This window comes from Harmonia axyridis, chromosome 2, assembly GCF_914767665.1.
Source record: "Harmonia axyridis chromosome 2, icHarAxyr1.1, whole genome shotgun sequence".
Lineage (NCBI taxonomy): Eukaryota > Metazoa > Arthropoda > Insecta > Coleoptera > Coccinellidae > Harmonia > Harmonia axyridis.
The window spans coordinates 25,949,570-25,963,082 of NC_059502.1; the positions used below are offsets into that span (position 1 = coordinate 25,949,570).

General features: G+C 34.5%; 1 protein-coding gene across 2 annotated transcripts in view; it reads right to left on the reverse strand.

Moving 5' to 3' along the window:
* The window catches only part of LOC123673968 (circadian locomoter output cycles protein kaput), a 52,884-nt gene that overhangs the window by 2,335 nt on the left and 37,036 nt on the right, over positions 1 to 13,513 (reverse strand). For both annotated transcript variants that reach the window (XM_045608757.1, XM_045608758.1), the window contains exons 4-9: positions 9,814 to 9,995; positions 7,557 to 7,740; positions 5,354 to 5,420; positions 4,902 to 5,288; positions 3,067 to 3,241; positions 681 to 899 (exon numbers count right to left, since the gene is read on the reverse strand). In XM_045608757.1, coding sequence (XP_045464713.1) covers positions 681 to 899; positions 3,067 to 3,241; positions 4,902 to 5,288; positions 5,354 to 5,420; positions 7,557 to 7,740; positions 9,814 to 9,995 — 1,214 coding nt within the window. The remainder of the gene's footprint in view (positions 1 to 680; positions 900 to 3,066; positions 3,242 to 4,901; positions 5,289 to 5,353; positions 5,421 to 7,556; positions 7,741 to 9,813; positions 9,996 to 13,513) is intronic.

Sequence of the window (13,513 nt, forward strand, 5' to 3'; positions counted from 1 at the left end):
TAACACAAGTCTTGTATATTCTGACCTTGCTAGATAGGCGCATATATTTGTTCCTCCATATTATGTCGGGCAAGTATCCCGATATCAACGGGGCTTTTGTAATTTGGTTGTTCACCTCCTCTTTCAGATTTCTTTAGATTTCTTTTACTTGTTATATTGGAACCAAGATATGTGTATGACATAACCTGCTCTATGCTTTCATTATATACCTCTAGCTTGCATCTTCTTGGTTCCCGTAGAGGAGTCTCTGGAGGTTATCTTCATCTTCTGAAATTATGACGGCATCGTCCGCATAACACAAAATTTTAATTTCTTTATTTCCCAATCTATATCCTCGGCCTTTGATCGTAACCTGTCCTATGATTTCGTCCAGAATAATGTTAAATAATATTGGACTATCTCCTTGTCTTATCCCTGTTACGATTGGTATTTCCTTCGTCTTTCCTGAGTCTGTCTCAATGAATGTTGACGCATCAGTATTAAGCTCACTAACGACCCTAATTATGCTTCGGTCTACTTTTCGTTGTTTCAGTAGCCTTACTATGTCGATTAGACGTACTCTATCGTTTCAAGCAGATAATGTACGAAATGGTCCCATCAAAAAACTTGAAGCCCATAACGGCAACCCCCCCAAAATTTAAGTCTAGGACCGCCCTTGAATACAACTGAATTTTACTTACAGTTAGGACGGTTGGAGCAGGAAAAGTTGCAATGACACTGGTCACGGGAATTGCCGCCACGTAATGTTTTGGCTCTAAAATCGGTTGAGGCGCAGGTGCAATGTGGACAACTTGATGCTCCACCTGTTGATCCTGGTATTGTACTTGATGAGGGGTTTGTATGCGTGATTGCGCTCGACGGATCTTACCATTAAAACCATCGAAGCTCTCTCCTGATTTCTAGATTGCACATAAAAACAATTCAGTCTGGGATATGAGTAGGTAAGTTTCTTTCAAAATATTTGAAGAATATAAAGAAAACAAAGGAATTACCGATATTATGCAGAGTGTGTATATTGGAGGTACAAATAAAAAGCGAAAAGGGAATATTTTAATAATTTTAACAGAAAATTGTTTTTCAAACATGGGATCGCGAACGTTTTGTTTTCGAGAGATTGGTCATTGTAGTCATATACTTTATTATGATGATTATCAAATCTTCGTTAATCTTCACTACAGTTTAGGTAACGTAGATACCAACACTTATAATTGATTTATTCATAACAGCTCACTAACTGGATCTTTATAATAACTTGGATTTTCTTCACGAAATCGGTAGCAGATACGACAAAACTACAAGAAACCAGAAAATGTAATACTGAACCAAAGTTTCTTTTTGAATTTTTCTAAAGTACCAGCGGCCCGCAAAAAAAAGATCTAGAGGAAAGAAGCGGGCACTGTTCCGGAAAAAAATTACCTTGCATTCAAAATAGGCATATCACATAATGAAAACCTTTTTGTCTAAGAGTCAGTGGACGGCAGACCAGACATATTTTAGGAAAGCCTAAAATTTCCTCAGTGAGTCTGTTGTACCTACTGACCATGATATGGGGCCTCAGCTACCATCAGGAGCGACAGGTGTGAAATTTGTATGAATCAAAAAAGAATTTTAGGAAAGCTGCCGATGTAATATATCAAAATACACTCTTATAGCTTTTCAAAAACGAAACGGCAGACGATTATCGCGGTGGTGGAGTGGCAGCAGAAATTGTCGAAATTAAAAAAAAAATTTCAAGTTACAATAGACGAAGCACTGAAGCAGCAAGAAGTTTGGAAGTAAATTTCAGGCGGAAAGTAACAACTGAAGAAATGAGAGAGAGGGCACGTACTTGTATAAGATATGGCGGATGTCATTTCAAATATAATTTATGAATACATTTTTTACTGAAATTTTGAGTTCAATTGAAATAAAAACTTTTCCTTCATTTACTTCTTTCCCCTTTCAAATCAAAATCTTCTGAAACAAAACTAGTGCATGCATTCTAACGAAAACTCTTTAGGAAAAATGAAGGAATTTGGCAAGATTTTCAAATAATTTTGTCATACATAAAATGTGGAATTCGAAAGTTTCAGTCGAAATTATATTAAAAATTTACTATTCTTTTTTTCAAATACCAACTTTTAAATTGAACCAATTCTTATTCAACATCAAATAGTATTGCTTTACATATTATATCCTTTTCTGATGAAAATAATCCAAAATTCAAAGTAAACTTGTTCAACGTAGATAAAATTGACGAAAAACGAAGTAAGGTGAGAAATTTTTTGAAGAACATAATAACTCAAATATCTCTAAAACTAGTGATTTTCGGTTATCAATGAATATGGCTCAATTGACAGCAAATGAGTAATACTAACACCTTCTCCAAGGTTCACGTTTAATTAGGAAACACCCTCTAAAGAGGATCTTCAAAAAATGCTTGCAAGCATACCTTTGGAGTCTGGTAGCTTTTTCGACAAAAGTTGATAACCATGATGAAACATGAATCTATGTTTGCTAGAAGTATTCTAACATTCACGGAATCCTTTCAGAATTGCCAATTCCATATTAATTCAAATGAAAAGTTTTCATAATTCGTTGAAATTTTGTTAATAAATCTTTTCAATAACCTACATATAACAATTATTTCTCTATTTACATTGTATTTATCAAGTGCTATAAACTATTCATATTATGCCCAAGGGTCTATAATGTACTCAATAATTATATTGGTAACGAAGGAATGAGAATCCAATAACGAACAGGAGTGACAAAAATATCAAATAAAATGAGCTTTGGCGCTTTGGTTAATCTAAATATAAATCTTTGTGAAGCCTCAAATAAAATCGAAACAGTAGGCATAATAATATTTCAGAACATAGTAGTCTGGATCTTCAAAAATCACATTTTACACAAAGGAACTGATTCGAAAATGCTGTTAAACAGTTTTGTTAGTTGCACATTATGTTTATCAGGCTTGAAAATCGATTTGAAAAATAATTGCGATATAATCAAAAGGTGTCGAGCAAATCAAATGGAAAAATTCATGAAAAAAAGGATAAGAAACAACTAGATGAACATATTTACCACTGAATTTTGAGTGAGGACAGAATGTCTAGAGCTAGGTGATTCAGCTGACATGGAGGTACAATCTGAAACCGTCTTCTTTTTGCTGGATTTACACCAAGGCGTTGATGAAGAACTTTCCTCGGTAAGAGGTTCATCATCCTTATCTGAGAAGCAATTCATTACGTCCAAATAACTAAAAAAAATTCACAAATTATGATGTTACTTACAAGGATATAAAACCAGTATAATGTTTATATATTTATGTTATGTTTTTGCTAAGTACAAATGAGGATCCCCATTATATAGGGTGATTCACCGGGATGGCCTATTAGATGTTTGTGCAAAACTAATCATTATTTTCAGCTGAAAATTTGCATATTGGGGTTTGAGACAATGATCTTTCTCCCTAAAATATTTTCAGATCTCTACAACTTCCGGTTGTATCGGAGACAGACTACTACTTCCTTATATCAAATTGCACACCCAGTATATTATTGCAACATAAGATAGCTTTTTTGACGACAATTTGGGCAATATGTAGATATTACCTTGGGTGAAAACTCATGTGTTAATAGGAATCTTATAAAAAAAAATTTTAATTCTTTCTGTGTTTTCCGGAAGTCACAGACTACTCCACACAGATATAAATTGCAGTTTTTCCTTATTTAAAGTTCTTCCTCGATAACTCTTGAAGTATTCATTTCAGTTATAGGGTTTGCTTAAGTAATCCCCACTATTTTTGTTCGTAGAATCGACTTTGAATAATGAAAAATATAGGTTCTAAGTGGAAAATCGTGATTTTTTTTTATGATTTTGGGTTGTCCAAGTTCATGATCTTCTGGTAAACACCCAGTACATTTTTGGTCCAAAACGCAAGCAGTTTTATAATACTACGTATCTATTTGCAGAATCGAAAAAAAAATTTTTTCTAAAAAAGCTTTTTCTGCTGAAACATTTAAAAAATGTGAGTCCTAATCGCCGCTATTTTTTTTATAAGAATCCTATTAACTCATGAATCGTTAAGTTTCTGCCCAAGGTATGGCATATTCCCGAAATTGATGTCAAAGAGGTATGTTATAATGTAATAATATACTGGGTGTGTCATTTGAAATAAGGAAGTAGTAGTCTGTATAACCAGAAGTTGTAGAGATCTGAAAAAACGATTTCGCCTAATAGAGTTTTTGGAAAACGACTTAGTGTCGCAGAGGTAGAGGAGCGTCTACACAAGGCACCGTGCCCTCGCGAAATAATTTCGCTAGGAAATTGTGTCTAGTGTAAACGCAGTTTTGGATTGTATAAAGCCCAATATTTTCTTGGTTTAAGTACTATGGTCTCGGTTTTGGAACTGTGTATTTCATCGCCATTATATTAAACTTAAACCCTCAACATTATTAGAGATGCCAAATTCACTTACACGTTCGTTTCGTTACACAAACTTTTCATGATAAAGCAGACTAAACTAAAACTAAAACAGACTACTTTCTACTTGAGCCAACTATACAGTTCATTTTCCAATGTCCTTATTGTTATTGGAGCGAAAAATGTACGAATTGAGACAAATTGAACAATCTCGAATCGCCCATGGTTTGAAGACCAAGAAATTTGAAGCATTTGACTGAATTGGCAATTACACATTATTATATTCATTTGCTGTTTTCGTCACTCATTATGCTTGCATTCAATCCTTCAACTGTTAATAAATAAAAAATTTGAATTGTTTCTTTAGAGCTATATCCCAATATAAGGTGTTTCAATTATTATGTTTCATGAATGTCACATCTTATATTTTCTCAGAACTGTTTTAACAGCCAACAGGTATTAGTTTACACCTTGTAATTAGAATTTTAACTTACCTAACAACCCTATGCGAACAAACAACAAACTCAGGTTTTGAATTCCACTGATGATAAGTTATATAAAATCTAGTTTGCAACCATATCCACTGTTGTCCCTTGGTCAAAAACCTATAGTAGCAAGATGTTCCCTCTCCTCTCTGCATTAACAGTTGATGACATTTCAAAACTTCGTTCAAATCATCAACATGGTAATAATCATAACCTGAGGTGCCCAGAAGTTCAAAAGGTAGGTATCCTATGATAGGCGGTGCCCTATGGTCTAGAAACAGAAACTTCCACTCAAGACTGTGCCTCGATATGAACTCCGCTTTGGTCGAATCCACAAGAGCAGTCTCTTTGATGAGCTGGGGGGTTTGTATCCTTCCTATACCCATAAAAATCAACCTGTAATTGGTGAATTACAAACAAAGCATAAGGAGAATACTTTAAATCATTTTTTAAACACACACCTCACATTGTTTTCATAGGAGTAGTCCTTGAATTCATTATCGTTGGCGAGTCTATTCTTTTCTGGACCTGAAGTGGAATAAATATTAGTAAAATTTAATATAATGCAGACAAATTTAGAGTCGTACGAACTGAGATATATAACTTGGCGAGACAATTTCTGATGTATCTAGTATTTTTGCAATTGCCACTACTCATCTTATGAATGAAAATGCAATATAAATCTGGAAAACGAGTCTACAGCATGCTTAGTGCCGAAGGAAAATCATTTAATCCGTAAACAATAATAAGATCTCTTCAGTCTGTGTCCCCAGTCTTTCATAAAATTTAGAAGCCAGTACAAGAGCTAAACAAGGAGCACAAATGCTTCTTACCGACTCCTATACCTTTCCTTACACCCATAAGGAAGTCATTTGAAGAAGAAAGCGAAAAAGAAATGCTTTCGTAGAATTTTCTAGGGATAGAACCCTCCAAAAAGTTCTGTTGGAATTTTAAGGTCGAAAAAGTATCTTGAGACCAGTAGAACACCTGCACACTAGTTTCTTTGCAGGAAATTTCCCGCTCCAGGAAGCATCTAATGTGAATGTATAAATCAGAAAATGTGAGTGGAAATTCAGTAGCGAGGAGGCAGAAACTTCTGATCATATGTTCAAAGAATACTCGACATTACAATGATCTGGACAAGAATTTTTTAGGTGCGAGGATATAACCTCTTTGAGGGCGAGTTGTAGATGGAGCATTGAGAAGAAGAGCTTTTATGGAGAGCACAATAGATTTTAAGGTCATGGTGCAATGTAACCCCTTAGACTTGGTTAATGGGCAGAAAAAGTCAAGATAGGAATTGGGTACCTACCTCAACATGGCAAGAAACTATAGGATATGTGAAATAGCGATACAATCCGATAGGCAGGCTGCAATTAAAAAGAAAAAAAAGAGTTTATTGGTGTTCTTACAATTTCAAGAATTATTTACACAGGTCATAACTATAATGAAAAATATGAAGGTACAAAATATCACAAAACTCAGAACAACACTAAAACAAGCAAAGAGCTCACATACCATCTATTCTAAGATGGTATTGGAGTTCCGAAGAACACTTAATGAAATGGGTAAAAATAAGAGGGTCTTTTTAATCTGGGTCCCCGGCCATTCGGGAATCAGAGGGAATGAGGAGGCCAATACACTTGCCAGAAAAGAAGCACAAACTTCTTTCATCGACCCGGAACCTTTCTGTCGTGTAGACAAATTCACCTACAAGAAAGAGTTTCAGGAAAAGTAGGTAACAGAAAGAGAAAAACTCTGGCGGATTCTTCCTGGTCTGGATCACTCCAAAAAGTTTCTTCGAAACTTTGACTCTACAAGATCCAAGAAGTATCTGGATCTTAGTAAGAATATGCTACACCTCCTCACTGGATTCCTCACAGGGCATTGCCGCCTTAGGAAACACCTCATCAGAATGGGTCTAACAGAAAATGACGAGTGGAGATTCTGTGGGGAGGAGGAAGAAACTCTGGATCACCTGGTGACGGAATGCCTTGCCATCGCTAGCCAACGCATAACCTGCCTTGGACACGAAACTTATAGAAGTGAGGAATTAGCCTCCTTAAAGCCATCCCAGATATTGGAGTTCAGAAGTGAGGAATTAGCCTCCTTAAAGCCATCCCAGATATTGGAGTTCATCAGAACTCTGGAATTGGAAGGCGAGCTGTAGATCACGTTATGGAGAGAATAGCTCTGATGGGGGGCACAATAGACCATTAGGTCGCAGTGAAAGGTAACCTCCTTAATTAAATCTAAATCTACCTCAATATGATATGGTGTGAGCTATTTGTATGAAATTAAGTAGGAACATTAATTATTGCTATACCCACCGCATTGATCTTTCTAGCTCGAGAATACGATTAATGAATTTTTCGAGTAAAGAGTTTTACAGAAATAAAATAAAAGAAACAATTTTTTGAAAACTTAACAAGGCATGAAATGAAAAAAACATTGCTAGAATGATACTGAATATAATATTTTTGATCACTTGTTTTCAACACATCTATAAAGTCCAGCTTGACAATATTTAGATTTTATGTTATTGAAATCGGAAGTGAAAGGTAGTGATAATAATAATTGTTCTTTATTGACCACTAATAATAGACATCGAACGAAGTGTCAAATATATTTTATTGCATTGAATTAAGTAAAAAAAATACATACGGAAATTTCCAACAAAATTGATTAATTCATAAGTCGTTCGGTTGCTATCGGAGCCTTTTCTTTGAATATAACATGAAAAAGAAACTTGCTCCTCCTCTTTTGGTGGATTCATCAAAATATTATACAAGTTGTTTCTTTCTGCCTCGTGCGTTATTTCGTATAATGTCATTTTGATGAGGTTTTCCTAAAAAAAGAGAAATGAAAAATTGAAGGAAAAAAAAGGTTACATCAAGGCATTATATTGTATATGGAGGATTCGGCAAAAAGTCATACGTATTAAAAAAAAAACTAGTATCCTTTTGTTAGTGAATGACAAAAATTTGTCTGAATTGTTTAGTTTTGAAATTTTATTATTGAATAAGGGACATATCTTATCAATGGATTCTTTGTGTAACAAGAGGGTCTTCACAAATTATTGAAACCTCGTTATGGTGCCTTTGAAATATTTTTGAATCGCTTTTCTCGGGTTTGGGACTCAAGAATTGAAAAAATGTTAATAAGAATTGTAAATATACATTTATTTATTATTGTCGAATCCGAGATTTTGTCCTATAAAGAATAGTTTGCCAGGATTAGGTGGTTCTTTGCTAGCCCGATAGATGGAATCGAATGCTGCGCAGTTCTCGGAAGGACGCTTGAGACATAAACCCAACCGTCCTACGGCAAAGTTACCACCACACTTCAACTGGCAACAATAACTGACCAAATAACAAAAAATTTTAACTACAATAAAATCACAACCATGCTTAATTTAGTTATAGAAAAAGCTTTCGACACCGTTTGGCACGAAGGTCTGATCTACAAACTCATAAAAATCAACTTTCCTCCACATCTAATTAAAATCATCCACTCATACCTCACAAATCGAACTTTTCAGGTAAGAGTAGAAAAAACGCTTTCAACTAAACTAGCATTAATAGCAGGGGTACCACAAGGGGTCTTACTATCCCAATCACTATTCAATTATTTTATTAACGACATTCCAAAAACAAATAGCACAAAACTAAAAATTTTTGCCGATGACACTGCAATAGTAGCCGAATCATCAAATTCTAATCAAGTGAATAAATACATTCGAAATCATTTGAACGAGTTAGAAAAATATTGTCAGAAATGGAAAATCAAAATTAATACGAGTAAAACTACCCTAATCCACTTCACGCTTAGAAATAAACTTGCACCAAATCCAAATCATCTAACATTCAACGGTGAAATAATAAACGAACAAAACACGGTCAAATATTTAGGTCTCACCCTAGACAGAAAATTAAATTTCAATGACCACATAAACAACATTAGACAGAAGTGCTACATACTACTTCGCAGTCTGTACCCACTTTTGTCTAAGGGAAGCAAACTCAGCAAAAAATCAAAAATTCGAATATACAAACAATGCATCCGTCCGGTATTCCTGTATGCAGATCCAATATGAAGCAAAACTTCATTGTCAAATTTAAGAACATTACAAGTATAACAAAATAAATTCCTTAGAATCATTCTAAATGAATCAAGGTATACACCAATCGAAGAAATTCATAAAACAGGAAACATTGAACTAATTCAGGACAAAATAAAAAACGATACTATAAAATTCTTTAAATATACTGCCAAGAAACTTGAGAAAACCAAATACCTAGGCACTACTACTTCACAAAATACTGATATCAGAAAACGACATAAATTGATACATCACATTACTCTAACGTAAGAAATTCTGAAAAAATGTATATCATCTGAGGCGAATATGTATTTTATTTGGCTCAACATACCTCTAGAAAGAAATTATACTAACCACCCAATATTGTTCATACATTATATTAATTAATTAATCAATAATAATTAATTAATACATTCAATTAATTTAATTTATATAAAAATATTAGGTGCGATCCCAGAGATCAGGTACTAATTTTTAATTGAAAATTTTTTATCTATCCTGTATATTTCTCCTTGTAAATATTCTTGTATATATAATTTAGGAAAATAATAATAAAAACGCTGAAAAGCAAAAAAAAATATATGCGTTTTATTTGGCAAAGGTACCAAGCTCCGATATGAAGATGGCAGCGTTATATGGCAGGGACCACTGAGTGGTCATACCAATTCCATCAGTGATGAAATACCTACCGCAAACCCCTGATTGTGAGATCACACCATAAAAATTGGCTGGAGAATGCCTATCCAAGAGGGAAACTGGTAAAGAACATTTCAATGGACACTACGATGTCACAATCATTCACAAAAACCCTTAACTTACTGGTAGGTATCCTAAAAGAGATATCACACTTTCAGATGTATAAAAAATTTGTCCTGACGTTGAAAATAGGATCATAAAACCATCTATGGCTTCCAGCTGTAGATATATGAATTCTTCATTCGTTAAGAATGTTGGCTTCCAATACTCCTCAATCTCCGTTACTTTAGATTTGGTAGTCAATTCTGAAATAAAAGTTCCATACTTGAGGGTATATTTGCTTGAGTCCTTAAAAACTAATATGAAACTAGATTTAGATGTTCTTCTAAACCAAAGATCAGATCTGAAGTACAGATAAAATCCAGGATAATCAGGTATAATAATAATAAAGGCCTTTATTTATAGAAATTATGATATAAAAATGCAACAGATTTGGGGGCGAGATTTAGTTCGCGCTGTCTCAGGTATTATAACTTGAAAATAAAACCTACTAAAAGTCCTGAGACCTCACGTCTATTCTTCCACCTAACCCTCTGTAATTGAACTAGAAACAAGATAAAAAAAGAAAGAAAAATATGTTCGAACATAAGCCAGTAACTTAAATCGAATGAGCTCACCAATGCAGCAAAACAAGCAAATCTTTGTTATAGTTTTTTTTTTCTGAAAATCTAAGAAAAAACCAGATATTAGAATGATAGAACTGATTTGATTCATAATACGAAAGTAGATTATAGAAAGGGAGAATAATATCAATTTACTTCGCTCGATCTGGATGGAATTGAAATACCTCCAATGTAAATGTGTGATTCTCGTCTTTCGCTCCAGAAAAATTTAGCAAGTGGGCTGCTTCGGTTTTATAACACTAGTTTCTACCGACAAGTTCTAATTTACACTAGATTTTTGCATTCATCATCGGTTCACCTACCAATTGTTTTCGGTTTTGTGTTCATTCTAGATATCAGAGATCAAAGACTGAACTGAGTTATTCGCATTCGAAAAATTTATTGGGTCTCATTCAAATTACAATTTATTTCTACAGTTTTGAATCGATTATACAGGTTGTTCCTTAATTGGAGGTACAAACAAATTGACAAAATGACAGTTTCCTCGGATCATTTTAAAAAAATTCCCATAACATGGGCCTTCGAATGCATTGTTTTCGAGATGTAGGATGTTAAAGTTGGATTATTTTTCAAGTTTTTTTCCCCTAGCACCTTACCCTCACAAGATATTTAACTTAAATTTGGCATAGATATTCCAATTCGAAGTGTTCGTCATGTGATATGCTAATTTTCAATGCAAATTTACAGATTGATATTTTTTTCTGGAAGATTGCTCACTATCAAAAAAATCTCTGGTCCAGTACTAAACTTTTTGGTTTCTTGTAGTTTTGTCGTATCTATGTAGGCTTGGTTAATCGATCGTCTAGAGGTATGATTCGATTACCTGGCCTTTCGTCTTCTTCTTCGTTACTTTGTCGGATTTGTAATAATCAAACTCTTTTCAATTATATACATCTATTTACAAAGCCACACTTATACAGTACAAACTCAGTATTGAGAAGATCCTAATTAGGTCTTAATTACAAGTTTCTCACTACGGTACTGAATTTCGTATTTAACTCGTTTGTTGATTACTCGAAACGTCTTCGTTTATCACGTCTTCGTCGTACTTCAAGTTTTCGGTCGTCACGTCTCCAACTCGTTCGCGACTCGTCTTAATCTAGTCCGCGAACCATCTTTTCATCTTACGTCTTAAGTTGACCGACCGAACTTGACTCGTCTTAGACTTGCCTTGAACTCTTCCCGTCTCCGGCTTAATTTGAACTAACTCTCTGCCGATTTGAACTTACCCTGTCTCGAATATCGACCTCCCTTCTTTCGGCTTGACCACACCCTTAGGGAAAGTACCATCCCCTAGTCCAATAAAAATTTTGCCGTACCGCCCACAAAGTTCTTCGCGGATTCCTGGAAATCGAATATTCTCGAAGGACTAGAACCTGATACACAGATGTGACACATCTGGTACGACCGTATTGTCTTCGAACTTTCCAAACCCCCCAGTAAATCTCTTCAAGATTTACAACTCCATGACATATCTTCGACACCTCGAAGAATAACACATCCTTTTTACATTATATGTACAATAACAATTCGTTCCCTGTAAATTGTTATTGAAATTGTCATGCCCTCGACACTTGAAGAACTAATAGGTCTTCAAGCATCCGGTTGACCATCTCAATTACTGGATCCTACATATATACTACCGATTTCGAGAAAATAAATTCAAACGGCTTTCTGGTAATTCTCAGGAAAGTCCAAATTATTTCAAAGATCCAGTTAGTAAGCTGTGATTAATGAATTAATTATAAGTTTTGATTTTTAATTACCAAATCTGTAGCGAAATTAATAAAGATTCGATAAACATTCGATAAGCATCACAAAAAAGAAGGTACAAGTAACACCCTGTATTTGTTTGCGGACCCGAGGTTCAAGAACTTTTTATTCTTAGAATTATCCAAGTAATCTTCCAATTCCTTCGTTCCTTCAATTCAGGAACACCCTGAATAAGGAACGAACAATCGAATCGGTAATCAAAAACATGCTATTATTTCAATTATACAACTCATGTTCTGATGAACCAATAGAATCCGTGAATTTCCCATAGTTACGGCGTATTGATAAGTGAATACATAATATACTAATTGTCGACGTGGTTTAATCGTTTTGGTGTTTCGCCTCCTGCCATATTGTGATCATTTGCATTTCCATAGTACGATTCATGGACGTTCGCCGAAAAATAAAAGTCAAGCTCAGTGAAATGTAATTGAATTATCAAAATGCAGTGCTTTGGTTATAGTTATTGAATTTATTCGTTATACACGGTGTTCCAAATCAAGTCGGCACCATTGCCAACTCCGTTATTATTAATGCTACGATGTCGTTTAAATGGGCAAACTGGTAGCATTTTTAGTGGCCTTCTCGATGCAGAAAACAAAACAAAAATTGACAATCGCGTTGTCATAATATTTCATAAAATGAAATTTTTTTCATGCATTTCGATTCGTTATAACATTCTCAACAACAAAGCTCATATCACCTTTCTTCCTAAAGTGGAAAATGATCGAATTATTTTGAAATATTCATTTCTTTCACTAGTACAAAAAATTTATTTGTTTCGGCGAATAACAACTCATGATTGTCCAAACACCCATTTTTTGCACGATATAAAGAAAAAATTGCGCTGGGATGTGAACTCGTGAAGCCCATGATCATCATGTCGCACCACTTAATTTGCACCACTAAGCTATTTTGCACTATTTGGTATTAATATACAAAACGGTAATTTCCATCTTAAAGCCATTTCGCTAGCCGCATTCATTTTGTGAATCAATAGTGTCAATAGAAGGGCCCAAATATGTGTTCAACAAGAAGGCGGTGTTTTTGAACATTTACTCGATATTTTATAGCGTTTCCTATTAATACAACTGTTTTATTTTCACCTTTACGAAAAAAAGTCAAATGAACTTTGTTGTTGAGAATGTTATAACGAATCGAAATGCATGAAAAAATATAGGGTGTTCCATTGAAAAAAATATCATTTTATGAAATATTATGACAACGCGACTGTCAATTCCTTTTTTGTTTTCGGCATCGAGAAGACCACTGAAAATACTACCAGTTTTCCCATTTAACCGACATCGTAGCATCAATAATAACGGAGTTGGCAATGGTGCCGACTTAATTTGGAACACGAATGTATA